The 25,436-nt window shown below is 37.2% G+C and overlaps 3 protein-coding genes across 4 annotated transcripts in view; all 3 read right to left on the reverse strand.

Moving 5' to 3' along the window:
* LOC132142726 (E3 ubiquitin-protein ligase SMURF2) overlaps positions 1-4,661 on the reverse strand; it is a 55,939-nt gene extending 51,278 nt beyond the window's left edge. For both annotated transcript variants that reach the window (XM_059552830.1, XM_059552822.1), the window contains exon 1: positions 4,227-4,661. In XM_059552830.1, coding sequence (XP_059408813.1) covers positions 4,227-4,278 — 52 coding nt within the window. In that variant the 5' untranslated portion in view covers positions 4,279-4,661. The remainder of the gene's footprint in view (positions 1-4,226) is intronic.
* A 170-nt stretch (positions 4,662-4,831) lies between these two features.
* LOC132142739 (importin subunit alpha-1-like) lies at positions 4,832-8,758 on the reverse strand. The gene is made up of 11 exons (XM_059552844.1): positions 8,734-8,758; positions 8,504-8,605; positions 8,256-8,396; positions 8,052-8,137; positions 7,693-7,961; positions 7,506-7,600; positions 6,307-6,570; positions 5,970-6,203; positions 5,692-5,874; positions 5,285-5,434; positions 4,832-5,079 (listed from the first exon to the last, which is right to left on the reverse strand). The coding sequence occupies exons 2-11, from the start codon at positions 8,567-8,569 to the stop codon at positions 4,990-4,992; spliced, it is 1,578 nt and encodes a 525-aa protein (XP_059408827.1). The 5' UTR covers positions 8,570-8,605; positions 8,734-8,758; the 3' UTR covers positions 4,832-4,989.
* Positions 8,759-10,124: 1,366 nt separating this feature from the next.
* Positions 10,125-25,436, reverse strand: part of LOC132142744 (nucleosome-remodeling factor subunit BPTF-like) — a 41,338-nt gene continuing 26,026 nt past the window's right edge. Inside the window, exons 20-32 of the mRNA XM_059552855.1 lie at positions 24,452-24,588; positions 24,250-24,364; positions 23,463-23,629; positions 22,937-23,207; positions 20,991-21,679; positions 18,071-18,153; positions 17,622-17,847; positions 16,803-17,086; positions 15,674-15,847; positions 15,389-15,581; positions 14,927-15,011; positions 13,965-14,151; positions 10,125-10,766 (exon numbers count right to left, since the gene is read on the reverse strand). Coding sequence (XP_059408838.1) covers positions 10,730-10,766; positions 13,965-14,151; positions 14,927-15,011; positions 15,389-15,581; positions 15,674-15,847; positions 16,803-17,086; positions 17,622-17,847; positions 18,071-18,153; positions 20,991-21,679; positions 22,937-23,207; positions 23,463-23,629; positions 24,250-24,364; positions 24,452-24,588 — 2,648 coding nt within the window. The 3' untranslated portion in view covers positions 10,125-10,729. The remainder of the gene's footprint in view (positions 10,767-13,964; positions 14,152-14,926; positions 15,012-15,388; positions 15,582-15,673; positions 15,848-16,802; positions 17,087-17,621; positions 17,848-18,070; positions 18,154-20,990; positions 21,680-22,936; positions 23,208-23,462; positions 23,630-24,249; positions 24,365-24,451; positions 24,589-25,436) is intronic.

The raw sequence follows: 25,436 nt of genomic DNA on the forward strand, positions 1-25,436 counted from the left end.
TTGTGATTTTCATATTTTAAAATAATTTTCATGTTCCCCACAAATTCTTCTTACATGCATTCACAAAATGACTTTTTTACAGTGTATTTCGCATAGTGATTTTAATGGTGAATTTCTCATTAGATCCTAAATATTATACAGTATTTTTAAACCACAATAAATGGTAAAACAAGACTTAAGGATGTATGTCAAAAATATAAATAATATTATTTTTATGTACTGCAGTAATGATTAAAAAAAAATAGGAATGAGTGATACCATTTAATTTGTTTTCAACATGGACAAAACACAGATATCAATACCACTATTGATAGCACTAATTAAATGGACTTTTTTGCAGTTTTCTGAGGACAAAACAGGTAATAATGATCATTTGACAATATATTTGAAAGCCACATTTAATAATCCACTAACATCAAAATTTCTAATATTTCAGGACCAATCTATCCTCTCTAATTATTCATCACTAAAGTAATGAGAAAGCAATAGCTAAAATATGTAAAGGATCTAAAACAAGCTTCATTTCTTTGCGCAAGGCAATATATAAATATTTTTTTCATTAGACTTTGTAATTACATATAGACTTAATCTAGACAGGCTTTGTTAGATTCAGCATACTGTCAGCAGCTAAATGTCAAGTAACCAGTTAAGCAAATGCAAATGTTGCAATAACAAGTACATGTAATGATATCCTCAGATTACGAACCTGGTCTACCACATGGAGCAAGACACTTAACCCAAGGTTACTCCAAAGGAACGTGGCACTAAAAGTGAACTAGACCTAAAAAAAAAAGAAAAAAATTAAAACTAAAAAATAATGAAGAATCTCTATCAATCCACACAAGAAATCTTTTTTAAAGAGTAAGGGCAATTCCTCAGTGAATTTGTATTCCATAAATGACACTTGCCACCACAAAACGCCCCGAGTCTGCAAAGCGCTGCACCGCCATTACACCTCGCTTGAGTCATACCAAGAATCGTATGCATGATCCTTGCACATTTATTAATTACCAAGCAATGATATCATCTTATTAGCATCAGAAACAGACACTGAACAGTAGTCTACTGCAGTAAACATAGGTTTACAGCTCAAATCGTCCTCTCCTCTCTACCTCATTCCATCAGACACAGCGCAAGCTTAAATATTTCATTTGGCTGCTCGCAACCAGTGGAAAGACTTGGAATTTGCCGAAACGCTGATCCTGGAGGCACATTAAACATGGCCAATGTCATATGTCTGAACGTCCACTCGTGTTTGTTTAGCTGTTTGCATCAAACTAAATAAAAGTGACTTAGAGGATTACAGCAGAAATGTAGTCATCTGCTTGCAATAACAAGACCAAGATGGGTTCAGAAAGCATGAGATCCTCTTTACCTCCAACATGATTCAGTTAGCAAAAACTAACTTGCTAAACTGTACTTCGTTAAAACGACATAATTCTCACACATACTTGTTTATGTCGTCCCGTTATTGTAGATATATGGTACACTATGGGAGCGAGCTTAGCATGTCGTTTTAACAAGAAAACATCTTGTTATTATGAGAAAAGATGTTGTTTTAATGAGCAACATGAATATGAACGTGATATTGCGTAGCTTGTCAGTGTTGCTGACCAGATGCACATGACAATCACATGCAATTTATCATGCAGACCTAGTGCGTTATGGGGACTTGTTTTGTGTTTTTGGAGCTTGTTATTCTTCTTTTGTGTTTTACAAAAGAAAAAATACAGGTTTTCGAAAGACCTGAGGGTGAATAAGTTAATTTAGATTTCTGGGTCAACGATCCTTTTAAGAAAGTATAATGAAAATATTGTAGAAGGTAATAAAGGTTGTAAGATCACTAGGAAGTGGACATACGTAAAAGTTGGCTCAGGAATCACAAATTGAACAAATTATCACAACAATCCAGCAATAATACTCCATGAAAGCATTTAGCCTGGAAAGGTTGTGCTTTATAGTGATTTGTCCTCAGTTAAACAGCTTGCACTGGACATAAAAAAGCTGTATGCATTAAAAATAAAAATAAAAAAGTTGTTCAAAGTTGTTATCAGAGTATGTTTTATAAGAAAATAACTTTTCAGCTTTTCTACTTTAAAATAATTAATTCAATGTCTTACAAACAGTTACAATGAAACGTAATAGCAATTACCAAGTGAAAACTGCTTCCACACCAAATTTTGTTAGGTGTACATGTACAACAGCCGCTGGGATTTTTTAATATAATAAAAAAACCATCAGAGCGACAATAAAAAGTTTTCAACCAATCAGGATGCCTCGATCCCAGGAAGCACCTAGGTTAATCTTGTATATAGTGCAGCACTGGGCACTGGTGGAAGGCTGTGAGATGACAGCAGGTCAGTCATTGTAAAAGTTTTATCCTCATTCCAACCCACAGCGTGGTGAAAATAGCTCAGGGTGCAACAGCAGCCAGGAGGAAAATTAGCTCTTTCTATATGTGAGAGCCAGACATCTCCACAGCCCCACAGACGAATCTCCCGTCTCACAGACTGCTGCTTCCTCCCACAACCGCACCGCTGGGTCACGATGAATACTACAACATCCTGCTGCATACCTGGAGGTTGATTTCACTGCATGCTATGCTTCATTGTGGAAAACATTCCCTGAGGTCACCAACAGAGACTTTTATAAAGACAGACTGATCCTCAGGTTGTCTAATGTTTTTCATCGATAATCACATTTTTGATTCTTAAACATCAGGTCTTACTGCCATTTGGTGGGTCTTTAAAAAAACATCACGCAACAACACAACTAAGAGTTCAACAGGAAACAGCAGCGTTCACAGGAAACACAACTTACTTATTGTTTGCATAAAGTAGCCTACTCATCTTTTATGCAACAACCATTCTTCACTTACTTTTTTACATTCTGAAGTAAGAAATTAGTAACATTTAATAGTCACGGGCTAAATAAATGAAAAAAATATTGCCAATCATGAATAAAACACCCATAATGCATATCATGTCTTTAACATTGCACTAAAAATAATTAAGCCATTATTATTAACATTGCAATAAAAATAATTAAGCCTAAGCTATTAGTGTAAAAATATAGTAATAAAACAATAATTATAAGTCATCATATTGTACATGTAAAAATAAAAACATTTGTCTCTTGGTTGTTAAAACCAATAAAAAATGTATATAGTGAAACCTGTACTTTATGGGTACAGTTGCTAATATAATAGAAGATACTCACACATTACAGTCTGACTATATTTTTTGTAGGACAATACCAAATTCAAAGATTTAACTTTAAAATAATAGACATGTACAACCAATTTTTCATTATTTTACTAGTTTTTGACAACAGTAACTTGTTACGGGTATAACAACAAAAGCATACACATTGTGGATATTTTAATAAGTAGGAAATGTAAACTTATTTCAACAACCCAACTTATAAAACGGACAAAGATGCAGAGAAAATGCCATTTATCAGTAGATCTATATCAAGAAGCCGATAACGGATTAAGTTTCAGTATGGACAAAATATGAGTCAAACCTACTGTCGGTCAGTGCACTAACACCAGGTTATTTTTAACAGTAACGTTACCATCTATTTGGCATTGTGTGTGCGTGTATATGTGTGTGTAAAATCGAAATTATTCTTCATTTTCAAAAAACACGACTCTATTTGGTTAATCCCCGCTAACTAGTAGCCTAATTAGTGTAACAGTTTACCATGTCCCATGGTACAAACATTTACAACGATGAGATTAGACACTTGCAGCAGAGCATGTGATTAACGCAACACGGATTTCTTAAACCTTCATTTTACATTCGGCGCAAATGGGTCCACAAAAAGTACGCTTTAAATTTGTGTTTTGTAAATTATTTCACAGAATTTATGTCAATAAGCCATATTGTTTGCAGCGCCGGTGGCTAATCTTTAAAATTCCTGTGTCAGCGAGTCTTCGCTTTAATAAGCACACTAAAGATAGTCGCAACGCAACTTAGAAAACGTAAACAATGAACGCAAAAGAAAAGTAACGTTAATTGTTGCGCTCGCGCTGCATTATGACGTTGCCCAAGCCTGATAAAGAACGCAGCGCTGCAAAAAACCTTGTCTTATGTGACAATTAAACACGCTAGAGTCCTTTAAAACATAAAGCCCATATGTAAAGACAGAAAAGCACAACGACTTACAGCAATACCAGTTAGCCAGTTTCAGATGAAACTGTGTCGATGTCGCTAATTCCTTACCTGTTAAACGCAATTTAACGGGTCCATTTCTTCTAACTCCTTGATTAGACATGTCCTTGACCCTTATCCAGGCTGATTACTACAGAAAACGAGTCGAATGTGCTATAGAATTGCTCTTTGGTTGCCCTCAACGCCAGTTTCACAGTGAACAGAAAATAATGGAGTCACGGTGCTGTGGCCCGGATGTGCACAGTCCTGCCATGTCTACATACATATACACGCTCGCTCCGCGGCTTTAACGCGCTGCTCGTATTTCTAGCGTCTGTGAAACTAAATCCACGACGTTCCCTCAAAAGGTCATTCCTTACAAAGACCTCCTGAAACTCTCCTCGTTTCCCACTAACGAGCCGCGCTCGGCTTCTGCTGCCATCCCACGGAGACCTTGAGGGAAAAGTAGTATCGCTTCAAGCGCCTGGATTGAGGAAATGTGGTTTGTCAGGTGTCTGGCATCTGCTGAGCCGCTAAAACCGCCCAAACTGTGACATCACACCCACTTATTATTCATAGCGCTCTATGATCTTATCAATAGTCTACTGGAATCACTTAATGTTCCACTTTATTTAGACTCAAGTCTTGGAGAAACATGACACACAAACGAAAAACCACTTTTCCAGGTTTTATTTACAACAAATAAAATTGAAACAGATTCATATGTACAACTCAGAACATGAGGTCCTCACAAAAGACAGACATGAGCAAGACGAGTGAATGGTGTGCGGAAATGTTCAGAACCACCATAAAAAGAATATCACAGGTTACATAATTAGAAGTTGAAAGTGCTTTGGTTTTCACTGATCTGGAACGCATAGCCATCGGTTGTTGCTTCGGGGGCAACACATTCATCCTCTTCCTCCTGAGAGATGGACACAAAAAAGGAATTTAGGAAAAACAGGGTTTTCTAAGCATAAGAGAATTCACAAGGACAGCTAGTCAAATCAAGTCTGTCTGTACATTTGTATGCATGTATATATTTTATATCTTGCATGCATATAAATAAAAATTCTAAGTAACATCTACACACATTTATTTTTTATTATTAGATTTAACATTCGACCGACCTCTCCAGAAAAATACTTTTCAATGAGGTTGAGGGAGGCCTTGTAGACCATTTCATTTTCATGGGACTGCAAAGCTTCGATTTTGTCCAGGCCACCACATTCCTCAATCATCAGGGACAGCTTTTCAACCTCGCCAATCTTTTCACCGGCCTAAATTCAAAATATAAAATAATTGACAATAAAACGGCAGGTTTGACACCGAAAATAAGTCTAGAATAAATTCCCATATTTAAAAGTTATGAGGAAACTGCTGTCATTTACATCAAGTAAAACATTATGGGGGAAAAAAAAAAAAAGTAGGTTCTATGCATCAGTTGCGGAGACATGGGTCAACAATATTTGTGCATGTCTCAAGATCTATAACATGCATTCGGAAAATAGATATTTCATGTTAACCGAAATCATACCAAAAAAATATTGCTGATCGCATCCATGATGACAAGAATAGTTTTGCTGTCCTTAGTGGACAGCAGGTTCAGCAAGGGTTCTAGTATGTTGGCCTGAACAAGGTAAACCACTTGCTCTACTGTGCCTCCACTGGTGTAGTTGGTCACTGCCCACACGGCCTCCTTCTGGGTCTTGAAGTCACCCTGCACAAGTATGAGAGAAAAAAAAAAGAAAGTTCAAAATACATCATGGACGGCTTCACAGACAAGTGTTCTCCTGTGCTCTAGTTTCAACGCACCCGTCGGAGAACGTCCACCAGGTAAGGCACAATGCCAGCATTGATGACCTCCTGAATCTGATAGTCCCTGCCAGCTGTGATGTTGGACAGGGTCCAGGACGCCTCCTTTTGAATGTTGCTCTTATGGTGGCGCAGCAGAGCAGGAAACATGGAGAGAGCACCAGCGTTGATCACCGCCTGGGTCTGGTCATCTGTACCAGTGACGATGTTTCCGATGGAACGCAGTGAAGGGGTCTGGGGGAAGAGTGGGTTGTAAAAAAAAAAAAAAAAAAAATCATGAAGAGGAAAAAATATTAAGAATATATAAAGTGAACATTACAACTTTCCACCAGCTTACCACAATGGAGAGCTCCCCTGATCCCAGTAGCTGCACCAGTCGAGGAACCACGCCAGTTTCCACCACAACCTCGATCCTTTCGTTGGGCCCATCGGTCAGGTATGAGATTGCCCAGCAGGTGTCCGCCAGCACCTCTTTATCTTCATGATGCAAAAGACTGAGAAGTGTTGGCAGCATCTGTTTTACAGCATCCAGGGGAGGTGCAGGGTTTTTATTGCGGCACAGGTTTGACAGGGTCCAGGTGACGTTCCTCAGGTAACCAGACTGCAGAAGAAGAAAGACTGGTTGGTCAGGAAAAATTACTGAAGCTCTGATGCCACCTACTGGTAAAGTATGCACACTACAATTTCAATAGCATTTTAGATCCCCAATTGTCAGTTGTTTGGATAAAAGCATCTGCAAATGACTACATGTAAAACCAATAGTAAAAAAAAAAAAAAAAAAAAAAAAAAAAAAAAAAGCTAACCATACTGTAACAAACATTTACATTAAAACATGTTCAATTGTCATGCCAGCATTGATGACCTCCTAATGGGCTAAATTGGCCCATTGGCCTCTGACCATCATGGCCTCCTAACAATCCCCATATCTGTTGATTGGCTTCATCACTCTGTCTTCTCTCCACCAGAAAGCTGGTGTGTGGTGGGCATTCTGGCGCAATATGGCTGCCGTCACATCATCCAGGTGGATGCTGCACACTGGTGGTGGATGAGGATACCACCTGACTGTATAAAGAGCTTTGAGTGCCAAGAAAAGCACTATATAAATGTAAGGAATTATTATTTATTATGAGCTCAGTCAAGTCGAGCCACGACATTCAATCTGTAAAAGCAAATTGGTTCTAGTTTTTTTTGTGTTATATGAAAATGTTAGGAATCAAAATCTAGATAAATAAAAAAAAAAGGCTTTTTTAAACTAGTCAGATTTTAACAAACGTTCTAATTTAATACAAATATATGGAATAAGTTAACCACTTAAATTTTTTCAGTTTTAATCCAATTTAAGAATTTAAATCTAATTTTTAAATAGGAATACATTTTTCAATTAATATATTTAGATACCTAAAATCTATTTTAAATAAACATTTAAATTTTTACAAATGTAATTTAATAAAGTTAAATAAAATATTTAATAAATGTATACATTTAAAATATCAAATATTTTTATGAAAAAAATTATAATAATCATCATCTTCTTACAGGAAGAACAGAGAAATCAGGAACAGCCAGCAGAGCCAAGAGGGGGGCAACCGCACCATGCTTAATGACTTTATCTCTGTATGCGGAGCCATCACCTAAAAACACAAGAGAGCACAAATAAACTCAAGCATCCAAGTTGACGGAAATCAATACATCTCACTTAAAAGAAACACTATTGGTCACCTACCAGCAATGTTTCCAAGAGCCCATACTGCCTGCTCACTGATATGAGCGTGTGGTGAAGAGATGAGGCCGATGAAGGCTGGGACGGCGCCTCCCTGAACCACAGCGCTCGTCTGCTCAGATGTCCCAGATGCAATGTTAGTCAGAGCCCAGGCTGCCTCGAACTGTATGGGAGGAGATTCCACCATGCTCAGGAAGCTCACGAACTTGGGAATCAGACCAGCGCTGATGACGCGGTCAATAGGGGGGTGCCTCTCTCTTGACAGCAACTTCCTGGATTTCAATGGGACGAATCATAGTAGGTAAAACATCTGACATTAATACATATTTCTTTGCATGCAAACGCCATCTTTTAAGCATTACCTGGCAGCTTGGGTGGCCTGGACCTGACTCTCCAAATTATTACTGTTCACACCATTCACGATCTCCTCCACCGTCCAGTGTTGAGCCTGATGAAACAATACACACCTATGACGTGCAATACCTAAATACCACGTGTCCATCGATCAATAACGAATAATCATGTTTTGAATACTGCATTAATAAGGATCATCTAACGCTACACACCTGACAATTCTGGCTTTTCTCTTGAAGAGGAGAGGTGGCCTCATCCGGAAGACTGCTCACGTTCCTCCTTTTCAAAATCTGCTCGTCTTTCTTTGCTTTACGAAGTTCAACATTGACTTCGATCCTTCGACGTCTCAGCTCCTACAATTAAAGCATTTAACATCTGGATGAACTCCGCTGGGGCGTATTGGAAAGAAAACAATCGATATAAGCACTGTATTACTTTATCACTTCGCAAAACTGCTTACAGTTGTATCTTTGCCTTTGTTTTTGAACTGAGTGAGTCGCGCGCTGTTCTCGTTAGCAGCAGACATCTTAATGACGTTTAATTAATCACAGTACAGCGCAACCTGAAAAAAAGAAACACGTTCGTGAGTACAGCAACACAAGTTGTATCACACTCAGTTCAGAAAGAACAAATGCATACTTACGAATAAAAAAAACAAAACTATAAGTCGACTTAATTTGAGGAACTTACCGCTTTCTAACCAAATAACTATGGCGCTGGACGAACGAAACACACCTTTAAACTCGCGCTACGAAGAATCTCATTGGCCCGTTCGAGCAAAAGCATTTTTCTATTGGTCCGTTTTGAAAGATCACACTGCTGGCTTGGGGACGTAGCTTACGTATTAACGCGAGATCTGGCGAGAACGCCAAACAAGATTTCTGGGAATTAACTTCAGTATTTTACCCTTTACAAAGAAATGACATTCAAATGAACATATAAACATGTTCCGTTATATCTAAATGTGTGTGTATATATATATATATATATATATATATATATATATATATATATATGACCTTTTTATTGACATCTGATCGTCTTGTTAAGTTGATCATCTGAATTGTTTCGAGAAATATAACAGCCGTTTATAAAAACCGGATTATTTAAAACATTTGCAGTTAAATCTGGAGAAATGGTTTCAAATAGTTATTTTCTATTTAGTATTTACTTACCCGCAATTATTTAAACAATACTGCATTGTTTGTATAGATATAAAGGCGATTAAAGGATGTGCTATTATGATTATTAAATATAACGTTCTGTTAAAATAAATCGGTAGAAAGCACTTTGGTTAAAAGGAATGTGCGTGTGGGAAGGGGCGTGGCCTAACAGCTCCAAGATTAATTCTGATTGGTCAGCGGCGACGACGCTTGCCTTTTTCTTATTTTAAAAACCAGAATGGACGGAAGAGACTTTGAGACCACGTGTTACAGTATACAGAACCACAGAACCCATATATCCATTGTATGCTGAACAAACAACATTAACAGTAACATATATCGTGTCTCCCACTCAAATTTAGTATTGTAAATCAAACATTCCTTTTATGGCGTAATTATATTTATAATAATTGCAAATAATGCAATTATTTGTTTAATAGTGAAAGCAGCTCAGTAACTGGTTAATGGTAACACACAACTTACCAATTGTTAATGAAAATTGTAATTCATTAATTAATTAGACTATGGTTTGATGATCCTAAGTGTTTATGCGTAGGCTTGAAACAAATGATCCCAAGTATACAAACAAGTAATAAGAGAAACAAAGTCTTTATAGAAGTGTAATTCTATTAAGAACAGAGATAGGAACAAAACATGGTTATTGCCATACAAATTCTGTAAGATGTGGAAAGCGCACTTAAAAATATAACAAAACAAATAAGTCTACTTGACATTAGTATATCCTTAACTTTATACATGAGAAAATGGTTTCTTTTGACATTTTTCTAGACAAAACATTAAGAATCATGTTAGATCATTTACGTATCTACAAATACACCATCTTTAAATGATCCAATATGAACTGCCAGATTGTTTAGGTCTCTATTAATTTTCAAATGAAAAGAACATAGAGACATCTTAATCAGTGTGGAAGAGAGAATCCTGTCCCCTCCATTTATTTGTTTCATATACATCAATATTTCTTCAGTTGTAATACAAAAAAAAAAAAAAAAAAAAAAAAGAGACAAGTTATACAAACAGGATACTTTCTTGACTAGCACTTTCATCAGTCCTCGATGCACTGTTAGAGCAACACTTCTTAGTTTAGGTCTACTCCACTGCTTGAAAACCAATTAGCAGATTGCGTCCACATTCCACTTCTGAAGTAGTATGATGAATCATATATATATATATAAAAAAAAAAAAAGAACACCAGGTGCACCCATGATAGACTCCTGCTTTCCTGGAAAATGCGAACATGATTCTGGAGGGTTTTAAAAACTCACAAAAACATTTCTGTAGGCATTTAATCCATAAAGAAATCCATTTGGAGAGCATCCCAGTCTAAACTCGTTGCTTTAACAATCAAAAATGTAAACTGTCCATTCTTGATCCGAACCCTCAGCTTTTACGTCTGATACTCCACCAAACGCTGTGGCTATGTGCGGCGCTGGCTGACTGGGATAGAGTTCCATCTTGAATTAAATGTTCAAAGTTTATTTAGAACAGCCTGTGGTTGTATTCTATGAGGCTGATGACTGTAGTTTGTTGTTATGAGACCTAGAGGATACAGAGAGAATGAGGTTAAAAGCCCTTTGGTTTTATTGAACATCGACAAATGCGAAATTAAATCTACAGAACATAGAAAAAGAGCCTCAGGAGTTGAAGGAATGGCAGCCATGTTGGCATAATACAACGGGAATGCCTTCAGTCATTTAAATTGGTGCTGGCTTCAATCTCAATTTGGAAGAAATTAAAAAAACAAACAAAAAAAAACATACCATTTCAACATTTTTTAAAGCATGGTCCTTTATTTTCAACACGGTAATCCTAATAAAAGGATTTAAAACATATTCAAGCCAACCGAAACTGCGTAGATCCTGCGCAAGGTATAGAGTTGCACAAACTATCAGCAATTCATGAGTCCTCTCAATGAAAACCTGGACAGATCAGCGAACCAGCTGAAACAAACACGTTGTGAAGCACATTACAATAAAACTGAACAGAAAAAGTCTTAAAATGTCTTGAATAAGCCAATCCACGTGATAAATATGAACATGCATCCATGTAAACATCATAAATAACATCATGTGATCAGCAAACGTAATGGGGGACAGAAAAAAAAAAACAGAATCATAAATGCACAGACAGCATTTCCCTTGATTTCTGTGTGTTCATAGTGCTTCAACATGGCTGCCGCTCTCTGATTGTCAAAGGCCTCACTGGAGTTTTGGCTTTTATTGACAGGTTCTCATTTCACTTAAATGTACATCAGTTTCCACTGTTAATAAAACAGCAAGTTCCATGATTCTCTAATACAGAATGACTCCGCCCCTTCAGCCACTATGACTTATGACAATCTGCAAGAAAGGATAATGGATTGTATGAATGACATGCATGAAGCACAAACACAAACACTTAAGTTATCAGGACAAGATGGGAATAAGAGGATGGAATGCCGGCCAGAGAAATCTAAAGTTAGATTACCACTATACTGCCTCGGAGTTAAAAATATATACATATAATCAAAGCAGAAACATTCATAGTGTGACAACAATGTACACAAAGACAAGCAAACACAAAACAAAATTGGATGTATGTAAGGCAATGCAATGGAAAAAGACTAATGGAAATTGTGAAATCAACAAGAGAGCAAACTATACAGTACAATGCAGCTACAAATTTAGTACGAAAAAACTATGGCACTATGGATTAAAAAAACCTTACCTGTGGTAAAACCACCGTAACAGCCTTTTATGTATACTATAATCGGTTTGACCGATTTTTAAATTGCTATTTATGACTTTCAAACTACTTGGTAAACAGTAATTTTGATACAACCCGAATTCCGGAAAAGTTGGGACGTTTTTTAAATTTGAATAAAATGAAAACTAAAGGAATTTCAAATCACATGAGCCAATATTTTATTCACAATAGAACATAGATAACGTAGCAAATGTTTAAACTGAGAAATTTTACACTTTTATCCACTTAATTAGCTCATTTAAAATTTAATGCCTGCTACAGGTCTCAAAAAAGTTGGCACGGGGGCAACAAATGGCTAAAAAAGCAAGCAGTTTTGAAAAGATTCAGCTGGGAGAACATCTAGTGATTAATTAAGTTAATTGATATCAGGTCTGTAACATGATTAGCTATAAAAGCTTTGTCTTAGAGAAGCAGAGTCTCTCAGAAGTAAAGATGGGCAGAGGCTCTCCAATCTGTGAAAGACTGCGTAAAAACATTGTGGAAAACTTTAAAAACAATGTTCCTCAACGTCAAATTGCAAAGGCTTTGGAAATCTCATCATCTACAGTGCATAACATCATCAAAAGATTCAGAGAAACTGGAGAAATCTCTGTGCGTAAGGGACAAGGCCGGAGACCTTTATTGGATGCCCGTGGTCTTTGGGCTCTCAGACGACACTGCATCACTCATCGGGATGATTGTGTCAATGACATTACTAAATGGGCCCAGGAATACTTTCAGAAACCACTGTCGGTAAACACAATCCCAGGAATACTTTCAGAAACCACTGTCGGTAAACATAATCCCAGGAATACTTTCAGAAACCACTGTCGGTAAACACAATCCGCCGTGCCATCAGCAGATGCCAACTAAAGATCTATCATGCAAAAAGGAAGCCATATGTGAACATGGTCCAGAAGCGCCGTCGTGTCCTGTGGGCCAAGGCTCATTTAAAATGGACTATTTCAAAGTGGAATAGTGTTTTATGGTCAGGCGAGTCCAAATTTGACATTTTTGTTGGAAATCACGGACGCCGTGTCCTCCGGGCTAAAGAGGAGGGAGACCTTCCAGCATGTTATCAGCGTTCAGTTCAAAAGCCAGCATCTAAGATGGTATGGGGGTGCATAAGTGCATACGGTATGGGCAGCTTGCATGTTTTGGAAGGCTCTGTGAATGCTGAAAGGTATATAAAGGTTTTAGAGCAACATATGCTTCCCTCCAAACAACGTCTATTTCAGGGAAGGCCTTGTTTATTTCAGCAGGACAATGCAAAACCACATACTGCAGCTATAACAACAGCATGGCTTCGTCGTAGAAGAGTCCGGGTGCTAACCTGGCCTGCCTGCAGTCCAGATCTTTCACCTATAGAGAACATTTGGCGCATCATTAAACGAAAAATACGTCAAAGACGACCACGAACTCTTCAGCAGCTGGAAATCTATATAAGGCAAGAATGGGACCAAATTCCAACAGCAAAACTCCAGCAACTCATAGCCTCAATGCCCAGACGTCTCCAAACTGTTTTGAAAAGAAAAGGAGATGCTACACCATGGTAAACATGCCCCGTCCCAACTATTTTGAGACCTGTAGCAGAAATCAAAATTGAAATGAGCTCATTTTGTGCATAAAATTGTAAACTTTCTCAGTTTAAACATTTGCTATGTTATCTATGTTCTATTGTGAATAAAATATTGGCTCATGTGATTTGAAAGTCTTTTAGTTTTCATTTTATTAAAATTTAAAAAACGTCCCAACTTTTCCGGAATTCGGGTTGTAGATGACAAAAACATATTTAATGTGTTTTCTGGATAATTACTCTAAAAATGAAGCTTAATTATTATTAATGATTATATTTAAAATAATTTAAAGACAAACATTGATCTGTATCGGTTTTAGTCTTTCTTAAAGTGATATTGGTTGGCGAGTAAATGACAGAATTTTAAACTATATATCTTTAAATATCCTAAAAACCATCCTATGCTGCTGTATTGTACGCATGGGTGCAGACGTTACCTGCTTGCTTTGAAAGCTTTGAGTTTCTGTACAAAGAAAGACTCCAGGAACTCAGCACACTGGTAAAAAGGCGAGTCGCTGGGATTGTAGTAGCGGCAGTTGTCAAAGATTTTGGTCATGTCCGCTACGAACTCTGTGAGTTTGCTGTAAAAGCGTTTCTGTATCCTCTCCTCCATTGTAGAAAGGTCTGCATATAACAGAAAAATAATGAAAATCACTACTAAAATGCAAATTCTTCAAAGCATTACTTATAATTAATTCATAATTTAGGGATGTAACGATTAACCACGAGTTGGTTGAAAATCGATTCAAATATGTGATGATTCCAATCCGTTGATACACTAAACAAATTGCAATCCACTAAGGAGTAGAAATTTCAGTGGTTGCCTCTAATTTTAAATGGAAAGAGCACACACAAAGCCTTATTTTGTTTATATGAAGAGATTTATTTGATTTGTGTTACTTATTTGATTTGGGGTTTGTTTTAAAAAAATTTTTATTTAGTTTTGTTATTTATATTCACATTATATTTAAATTTAGTCATTTAGCAGACGCTTTTATCCAAAGAAACTTACAAATGAGGACAATAGAAACAATCAAAACCAACAAAAGAGCAATGATATGCAAGTGCTATATTAGTATATTATTTTAGTTATATTTCAATTTCACAAAGAAATGTACAGCATTTTGTCCAAACAATGATTAAAGGAAACATTTAATTTATAAGTTGTGTTAAAACTTATTTTATTTAAAAGAAAATTGTGAATCAAATCATGAAATCAAAATTGTGAACCGAATCGTGAGTTGAGTGAATCGTTACATCCCTATCATAATGATATGATATAATATAATGATATTTTAAGAACTACCTTAATAAAGCTTTAACAGAAATGTACATAACCAAACTGAATATTATAAGTCACAAAATACTTCATTCAAAAGAGGCCAACACAAACTCTTACCCATTGGTTCCTTGATGATCCCATAATAATCTGGGGCATCATTCGGATCCACTGGTTCCAGGAATGGCCACGCCATCTTATGGGACTGACATATAGAAAACATATACAATTATTATGAGATTCACACGATTTCAGTTCTTATTAACTTCCATTATACTTTTTGACCATGCAATAAAAGGCAATGGGAACTGAAACAGTTTGGTTACCCACATTCTTCAAAATATTGTCTTTTATGTTCCACAGAATAAAAAAACACTGAGTGTCTTGGAACAACATTAGGGTGAGTAAATGATGACAGATTTTGAACTAAAACTTAAAACCTAACACTTAAAACCTAACTTTTTATAGGATTATAACTAAACCAATTCAAGAGTTTGAATCAATGAAACACTTATGCATTGTGTCCCATTCCAAACTAAACACCAGCCTTAAAATTCCAAACAGTCAAGACCCCATACGAACCTGTAAGGAGCGCAGGATTCGCTTCAGCCCCTCGTAGTCTTTATCTGTGAGTGGCGTCAGGACCGTCATGGCATCCTCTGTAGACTGGCACTGCGGGCACACATACTCATCGATGTGTGTGGCTTCGCTCTGTAGGATGCCCACGCAGCGCCCGTGGTACCAGTTCTGACAGCGATCGCAACCGATGTAGAACCTGAAGAAGCAGCAGGCACGAACGTATCAGAAAACATGCTTCCACATGAACCTTTTGAGATAGATGTGATGAGAGTGCAGGTGTGCGATTACTGGGACTCGTCGTAGGGAGTTCTGCAGATGCAGTAGAGCTCCTCTGTGCTTCCTTCCTGAGCTCGTTTACATTCTGAACAGATGTAGTCATCCATCTTCTTGGCCTCTTTCTCAGTGATGCCCACACACTCTCCATGATACCAGTTAGAGCAGAGGTCACAACCAATGTAGAACCTGCATCAACAGCGTACCAACATTAGATTCAGCTCATCCAATTCATTTTCATATATATCATGAAAAATCCTATTTGTATTCTTACAGCTTCAGTAGCATGATTTACATTTAAACTTATGCATTTTGCCAAATGCTCAACTGCTTGAGCTTTGGAAGCAAATGACACTGAAGTGTACTGGTTTACCAAAATTGTGAATTTAAAGTGAATCCTCTTGTGAAGTATGCAAGAAATTTGACGTTTAACAGTTTTCCAATATGTTCAAATAAGACTTTTTTTTTTAAATCCGAAAACAAAAGTATAAAATATCCACAAAATAGAAAAATCACAGCAGACCTATTCATGAAGTCTGATGCCATTGATGCTGTTGACATTACATTTTGAATTATCCAGCAAAAATAGGTATATTGTTTACTTTTTAAAATCTTAGTTCAAAAATTTGAACTCATGGTGTAAATAAATATATATTTTGTATTGTAAATCTCTCTCTTTATTTTCATCTTGGTGTATGTTTATATTTTTATGCCAAAATACTTACTATTATAATAATTATTATTAAATTATTAAAGAAAATATTATGTGATAACTAAATAATGTTATAATCTAAATCCAAACAGATAAAAAAACTACCTGATCAAATAGGTACATTTAAAGTCTTCATGTATGTTTATATTTATATTTTGCATGCCAGAAATTTGAACTTGAAATCTGAAATGCTCATAATAGTGTATTTAAAAGGAAAACTAATTATTAGCACCTAACACACACAACTGACAAATAAGTATACTGTCTCCTTTTGAAATCTTATTATGTGTTTATATTTCAAGCCCAAAATTTTTACTTGTAGTGTAAATATTCAAAACGAAGTGATAAACAAAATAGAGAAAAGGAGTTCCTAAAAAAAAAAAAAAAAATCTCTCACAACCTCCTAAAATTGTCAGCACAGTAAAGTTATACCTGGACTCATCGTAGGGCGTCTTGCAGATGCAGTATAGCTTGATGTCCCTCTTGCTGTCCTTTGAGGTAGTGGAGATCATCTTTTTGTGTTTGGACTTGGCGGCGTCTCTCTCCTCGTCCCGCTTGCGTTTGTGTGTGGAGGAGGGGGATGTGACGGTGGCTGTGTGTGAGGGGAGCCCGCCGCTGTGCACGTGTGCGCTGGCGGCCGCAGCAGCTTGTGCAGCCGCAGCCTGAGCTTTCTCCTTCTCCCGCCGCAGCTTGATGAGATCGCGCTTCAGCTCCTCCTGCATTGAAAGACAACACCAAAATGACTCAACATACGCACAGTAGCTTCAGCTGTCTCTTTGGCAAGTCTGATGTGGTGTTAATAGAGTGTGTGTGTGAGTAAAGCTGAGATGTGGCTGTCAAATGAAAGCATTCGTCTCTATTGCCAAATTCACAGAGATTGTCGTAAATGAGAAAAAATGGTCATTAAATAGTGTATGGGATCATACACTACCTGTCAAAAGTTTTTTTTGTTTTTTCTTATATTAAAGGAAGTCTATGATGCTCACCTGATAAAACCAGTATTATTCAGAAAAATTATTTTAATAAAAACATTTTTTATTTTTTTTATTCCTGTGATGCAAAACTGAATTTAAAGCACCATTCCTCCAATCTTCAGTGTCAGATGATCCTTCAGAGATCATTTTAATAAGCTGATTAGCTGCTCAAGAAACATTGAATATTAATTGTATGTATTGTTTAATAATCTGTTCATTAATAATAATAAACATATTTCTCCCTGAGTAAGGTCTCAGCACTTCCTGTTCCTTTCACCTGCACTTGCAGCTGTAGTTCTTTATCAAGCAGAGCTCTTTTCTTCAGGATATCAGCCTTGAGCTGCTCTTTGTGTTTGAAGAGAAGAGCCGACAGCTTGCTGGCGTTCTGCTTGCTCCGCTTTTGCTCCACAGACTCCTCCCGTTTCCTCTTTTTGGCCGCCTGCCTCTCATCCTTATCGATTTTATCCAGGATGAACTTCATCACCTGGTTACAGACAATCATCCTGCCCAGAACAGACAAAACACAGTGGATAAGGTTGATTAAAGTCAGCCGATTCTTAAATGAGACTCCCATAAATCCAGCTTCAGTCCATTATCTGGGGAGCACACGTTACAAATAAAAGGAACGCTTAATAATGCTTCATGTTAGCTGGAATTTGAAGTCCCTGAAAAAGTCACTTGGAAAGAAGGGAAAAGGTAGATGGACAACATATAGAAAGTGTTTACCTCTGGTTCTCCTCTCTCTCAGCAGGAGTCATGGTTTTCTTCTGTTTTAACTGCTCTATGGCCACATTCTGCTTCTGAGCCACCTAAACGAACACAAAGAAGCGTTTAAACGCAAAAGTTTCAAAACAAGATGAAGCACCATCAGTCAAGATTGTAACTACTGTAATGTCACGAAATAGTATAGTAAATGTATACATTTAGTGGGGAATCAAGCAGGACAGGACTTGCGCTTTTAAATCCATTAGGATTTGTACGGATAGATACTTTATAAGTGAGGCACACATTTAACTGCAAAATTACTAATTCAAAATTACTAAATATGTTTTATTAAATACACACATGTATTTAAGCCGGTTTAACATATCAATACACATTAAGTAAAGGTTGATCAAAATTGGATTTTATTGACAATACAAAAATGTGTTTCAAGAGTCTGAAAAGTGCAGCGTGATCACATTAGGCCATATCGCAATCCTGTTAAATAGATAAGAAAGACTGTTGTTCCATTTGTTACCATTTACAATATTTCAAACTTTTTATGACCTTAAACTGATCAAACTGAATAATATACAAAAAAACATTGTTTATGGACATAAACATGGACTATGTGCACTCATTAATTGTAACAATAAAATCGTTATGTTCAATCTTTTTTTATTTGCACTTATTTATATTTATCCATTGTGTATTATAATATTAATTCATTTATCTACTATATGAACTCGTAATATAAATATTGTAATTTATTATTATTAATTCTTTGTATGTACTGTATTTTCATATTGAGAATATATAAGAAAATATATTTTTAATTCCAATATATAAGACTTTGAAGAATTTGAATTAAAACTTTCATTCCAACCAAGAAGCATTGGAATAAAATTAACAATTAATCAACACATTAACATTATATTTTAAGAATGTAATGTTTCAATTAACTACGGGTCATTGCAGTCAGTGTATCAATTCATGCATGCATAATCAACTAATTAATAACGCCTCTATTTGTAGTGACGGATAACAAAAAATATCAGCTGAACTCATTCTTAAAATTTTGTTGCAAAGCCTATTAATTTCAGCTCAAAATCGAAAATTCATGAAGATCGATTCTTAATTACCAATCGTAAGTTGCAGCTGTGTGAATGTAGCCTAAAGTTTACATAACATCCAATTAGGGCTGAAACGATTCCTTGAGTAACTCGATTACAAAAAAAGATCGAGGCAAATTCCTCTGCCTCGAAGCCTCTTTTAATTAATTTTAAATCTCACGTCAGGTTCTTTCGCAATTATTTTTAAATGTGACACAACGCGTTTATGTCACCCACAAAGCGGAAGGAGACACAAGCGCTGCGTCCACTGATCTATAATATAGATAATATATAGATCAGTGGCTGCGTCCGGCATACTGCAGCAGTGTTTTGAATTGAGGGCGCGTGCAAACGTAAAGAGAACGTCGTGGCTTGTGTCCATTGCAAGATAGAGCTGGCATACCACAACTAGGGCCCTATGATTATTTACGCGATGCAGAAAACGCGGAGGGAACCGGGGAATCCAGTCATAAAAACGGAATTTACAGTTTAATGCGGAATGGCACAAAATTTGCCAAATTTTGAATGAATTCATCAAAAATAGGTCATTGCACTTACATCAAATCACGATATGGACTAATATCTGTAAATATTAAGCTGGAACAGTTTAATACATATTTATATATGAATCCTACATGTTCTGCGTGTCTGTGTTAATGAATGGAGCAACTTTACACACACTGAAGCGCTTGATGCTCGCGGTGATTTCAGCATCTGCTGTCTCTCTAAATAAGACGTGAACACATGAACAACATCTCCAGAACTGCTCTGACAGTCACTTCATGAGCATTTGACCGTTTGATTTGAGTAAAACTAGCGTCACATCACATACACAGAACTGTAAAGGTACGTCAACCCGTCAAAATAAAAGTCCTGTGTTACTATTGTTCAGCAGAATGTACATAGCCTACTACAAAAAAATAAATAAAATAAAACAATTTTTTTAAGGTTTAATCACACAACATTTCTTCCATGTTTTATTTTTAATAGTAAATCCCCTTTGTTTACCCAAAAGTTAAGTTTGCTTAATTTTCAATAATTAAAAGATAAATTAAATTAATGTTAAATTAATGTTTTATGTGTTTAATGTTTAATGTGCATCTCAGAAAATGCTTTATTTAAAACCCCAACTGAATGGCACTTAAATGCACTTAATTCATCTGTCAACTTTATCATTGTTCACAGTACAAGTACAGACAGACAAACAATGGGTAATAATTAAGTGTTTATTTTTGATGTATGCATTGCATTCTATGCATTTAAATAATAAAATTATTTTTTTTTCTAAAAAAGGAAACTTAGTTGTTCATTTTAAGAGACCCAGGAGTCTTATTTTCTCTTGCATAATTAATATTGCACTTTAATTAAGCAAAAACACATTTTATCCGATTACTCGATTAATCGATGGAATTTTTGGTAGGTTACTCGATTACTAAAATATTCGATAGCTACAGCCCTACATCTAATGTTTCTTAAAAAAAAAAAAAGGATGATTAATCGCATCCAAAATAAAAGTTTTTGTTTACATAATATATGTGTGTTTATATATAAATACAAAGACATGCATGTATATATTAAAGAAAATATTATTTTTATATATTAAATATATGTATAATATAAAATAAGAATATAAATATACACACATATACACTGTATATGTATGTATTTATATGTACATAATAAATGTATAGTACACATAAAAATATTATGTAAACAAAAACTTATTTTTAAGTTAAAACTTATTTTGGATGTGATTAATAGTGATTAATCGTTTGACAACTCTAAAATCAATCCACCTAAATAATTCTGGAGTCAAATACTTGGGTCCTGACCTGTTTCTGTATCAGCTCGCTCTGGCTGACGTGCTGCTGGGCCTGCTCTCTCTTAGCCTCCTGCTGTTTCTTCTTCTGCTGCTGCTGTTCGCAGAGCTGCTGGATCCGCTGGAGCTGCTCCTGTACGCTGGCCGTCTGGATGGTCACCAGGTTCTGGATCTGGTGCGCTTGGTCTTGCCCTCCGCCCTGCTGCTGGATCTGAATGGGCAGTTGCAGTTTGATCTGCTGGGGCATCCCGGCCGTGGTCCCGACCTGCTGGACCTGAGCTTGAATCTGGGCCGCTACCTGACTCTGGATGTGGGAGATGACCTGCTGCTGGAGCCCGGGGACGCTGAGGAGCTGCGGGGGGAGCTGGATCTGGGGCTGGACTTTGGTAACCGTGGTCTGGGCGACAGGGAGAGTGGCGACCTGTTGTAGGGGTGCGGTGGCCATCACCTGTGCTATTTGAGGGGTGGGGGCGGGGACGGGTGTAGGGGACGGGACTGAGGTTTGAGGAAGGACCTGGGGTTGAGGTCGGAGCTGTACAGGAGGGTGTGGCTGTACAGATGGAGTCTGTACAGATGGAGTCAGTTGGTGAACGACTGGGTTTGGGACTGGGGTGGGTGCTTGCTGGGCAGGCTGTGATGGAGGCACAGATGATGTGGGAGGAAGCGAGGTCGGAGGTGGGGGCTGTGGAGCAAGACGAGCAGCTAAGGAGAGAAAGAAAAAATGTATTAGAACTCTAGCAGGCCAATATAAAAAATAATATACTCATAAGAATATTCAGTTATGTCTAATGTGACGCAATCAGTTGAGGAAGAAAATGCCTATGTATCAGAACATTTGATTTGTCTTAGGTTTTAAAGTTGCAGTAGCATAATACGCATGTTAATCAAGTATTTCATATTAAGCATATGTGCATTAATTCAATACATTTACAATTAATTTATAACAAATGATTAAATACTTATGTCTTAATTTCATCTGATGAAATGAAACCCTTTTTCGCAGGGGAACTGCTGGGAGACGCATGGTGATAGTATGTTGATAAACAAGTGAAAAATAGAAGAATGTGATGTAATTGATCATTCGCATGGAGCTAATTTGACCGGCAATCTGACCAATCAGAATTATGCGCTGCCGCTGCTATCTGCCATTTTGCCCGACAGCTACGGCCGGTCTCCATAGAAATCCATGTTAAAACGGGGTAAAAATATTGACTGAATTGAAACGTTTTCAACATAACTAAATATGAAATGTGCAAAGGGTTAAGCTGTGCTGTTGTTGGCTGCCTCAGTAATTGACAACGTATTTTTCACAGAAACAAATATTTAATAAAAATATATATAATTAAAAAGGAAGTAAACACTGTAACCAACAGGGCACTCAGTATTCTGTGAAGTTTGTGTGCACTGGGAATGGGGTGGGCGATATAGAATATTTGCGATAAGGATATTTATGTCCTTACTAGGTTTCTGGACATGGGTACATAACAGTTGTGTTGCTGTCTGTGGAGGGTCAGACAGCTCTCAGAATTCATCAAAAATATCTTAATTTGTGATCATAAGAACGAAGGTCTTACTGGTCTGGAACGACATGAGGGTAAGTAATTAATGACAATTTAAATTTTTGAACGAACTAGCCTTTTAATTTTATTTTTTTAAAATATTGTTGTTTTATTTTTGTACTACACATTTTTTTCTCATCCAATATTTTGAGGAGGCTCTGCCTCTTTTCCTCCTCAAAGGAAACACCCCTGAAATATTTTTTTACAATATCAATATCAGTAGGCATCAAGGTAATCGGAGCAGGAAGTTTGAGTGGCATCAGTTAATTGAATGCCTTTTTTGGAGATTATGCAAATCACTTTGTGCATTTTTCTGTCTTAAGAAGTTACATTGCTGGCCAAGTTTTATGTTGATGCTTGTATAAAAAAAAAAAGGAAAGTGTCTAGTAAACAGTCTGACCTGGCTGAATGGGTGCTGGAGTTGTGCTGGTTGCAGCAGCTGGTGCAGCTGTGGCTGGGACACCTGGTGAGGCTGTCGTGGAGGGGGCAGACACTGGTGCAGGGGCCATAGGTGTGAACAGGAACCGCTGGACTTGGCCATTGGGCATGGCTGCCTGCATGAGCTGCTGACCAGGCCCCGGGATGACCGTCACCCCCTGAGGTATGACCTGCAGCTGGCCTGTGGTCTGACCTTGCCCCTGGATCACAACCGTCAAGCCCTGGTTCCCTCCCTGAAGAGCCAAAAAGTGAGTTTGTTTCATTGTTAACTGTAACCAATAACCTGGATTAGGTACGTTGTTGCAATAGAGTGCTACAATGATGATGTATTTTTGTTCATTTGTGAAGAATTCCAAATATTCCAAAAGCCAGTGGGGTTTTGTCAAGGGAACCAGGGTGAGACTAATTTACTAACATACTAGCATGTGCACAGTTGAAGCGGGCACAATAAAAACATTAAAACAGACTGATTTAAACCGAGTACACACCTGAGCCCCCTGGGTGAGCTGTGTGAGCTGGGCCAGAGTGAGTTTGACCTGACCCTGCTGTGGTCGGGGAGAAGACGGCGTCTGGGCTGGGTTTGGTGTGGAGAGGCGAGGAGGAGTGCCCACCGCCTGAGCGCCTGAACTCGTCTGCACTGTCTGTTGAGCTTGGCCTGTGTGACACAAATCACATTTACACTCCAAAAATGTGGTATATTCATCAGATTTAGCCATTATGCAATCGAATCAAGTCACATTTATTCATATAGCCCTTTTACAATACATATTGTTTCAGTAATAAAGCGAAAAATAAGTTTAAATCTTGTAAAAACCATCAATTATGAAACCAATTTCAGCTGTCATTATTCAGCTCAATTCAGTTCAATAACTAACAGTTGCAAAGTTAATCAATTATGAAACACCAATTTCAATGACGAGACAACAGTGTTCAGGAGTTTAGTTCAGTAACTGGCAGTGCTGCAAAGTTTATCAAACATGAAACTTGCAGAAAGGAAACCATTATTTAGTTTCAGATGAAAACAGTTCAATGCTGATTTAATTCAATAATAGTGTTGATGCTGCAAAGTTAGTCATTATGCAGCTAAATTCAATTCATATTTTGGCAGCACAGATAAATCAATAATATTACTGCACTTTAATTGTATCTTTTAATTAATAACCACTAATTGAATGGGATTCTATTACACTATCAAATAAACATACAAACAGTGTAATTAATTCAATGCAAAAAATGAACCATTTCACTTCTAGGATGAAACCTGGTTGAGAATACCTTGCTGGACCATCAGGGGTGTGCGAATGATAGTCTTGCCCAGGGTGGTGGTCTGCTGCAGAGGAGAACGTATCACAGTCATCCCTGGTCGGAGAGCGCTTCCAGTCGTAATGACCTGGGCAAAAACCATTACAGAAAATGTTATGGCAAGAACAAAAAATACTGAGTTTCCAGAATGGATCATTTTACTGAGAGCTCATGCCTGCTGCGTGGAGGTGGTTGTGTTGGGTCTGATGTTGATGGTGGCCGTACGGGGCTGGAATGCAGGGAAGGACTGAGCGGTGCCCGCTGTGCTTGATGGAATGATGCCCACCACCTTCTGCTGCACCTGCACCAAACCTGCCGAGGCGATGAGCAGAGTCAGTTTTCTCCAAGAATACTGCATTTCACAGATACATATCTGGTCAAGAGTTTGGAGTTGGTAAGATTTTTCAAAACAAGTCTCTTTCGTTCACCAAGGCTGCATTTATTTGATCAAAAATACAGTCATTTCATGAAATACTGTTTCAGTTTAAAAGACGTTTACCATTTTAATCTACTGTAAAATGTTATTTATTCCTGTGGTGGCAATGGCTCATTACTCCAGTCATCAGTGCCACATGATCCTTCTTATATCAAAAGAAAAAAGCCTTACTGACTCCAAACATTTGAAAGGTATTTTTATCAGAAACTGAGAGTTGAAAAATGAAGGTTAAATAAGAGGGAAACGGAACGACAAAGTATTTCAGCATTAAAAAAAGAAAAGTAATCCGTTGTGTTCAACAATGATAATCAACTGAATAAAATCTAAAATAGTAAAGCTGTAAAACAGACGTAAAGCTTGTACCAAAATTTTGTGGATGTTCACAATGACAGCAATTAAACAATGTTTGCTTGAACCGCCACCTCTCATTAAAACTGAATGACTTTCGATTGCTCTGAACACCCTGATAGACAACAGGCTGTATTAACTGACCCATGCTCAAAATATGTTGATTATACGGGGTGCTCCGATCAGGATTTTTGAGGCTGATCACAGAAAGCAGTATCTGCCAATAGGATAGCCGATACCGATCTTTTTAAAGCCTTCTTTTTATCGTGTAGAATTATTTATAGTGATGATCCGATCAAGATTTTTTTAGGCGTGTATTCAGGGCCTGAATTGTATTTTTGAAAATGAATTCCCCTCTGGAGATTCTTGTGAGAGA

Source organism: Carassius carassius, chromosome 1 (genome assembly GCF_963082965.1).
Source record: "Carassius carassius chromosome 1, fCarCar2.1, whole genome shotgun sequence".
In the NCBI taxonomy this organism is placed as follows: domain Eukaryota; kingdom Metazoa; phylum Chordata; class Actinopteri; order Cypriniformes; family Cyprinidae; genus Carassius; species Carassius carassius.

Excerpts from the sequence above, each read along its gene's own strand:
- LOC132142739 (XM_059552844.1), bottom strand. The coding sequence starts at position 8,569 with ATGTCTGCTGCTAACGAGAACAGCGCGCGACTCACTCAGTTCAAAAAC. Across the intron at positions 6,571-7,505 it reads CTGATTTCTCTGTTCTTCCT|TCTGGTTACCTGAGGAACGT; the intron begins GTAAGAAGATGA and ends CTTCTTCTGCAG. Across the intron at positions 6,204-6,306 it reads CAGGGGAGCTCTCCATTGTG|ACCCCTTCACTGCGTTCCAT; the intron begins GTAAGCTGGTGG and ends CTCTTCCCCCAG.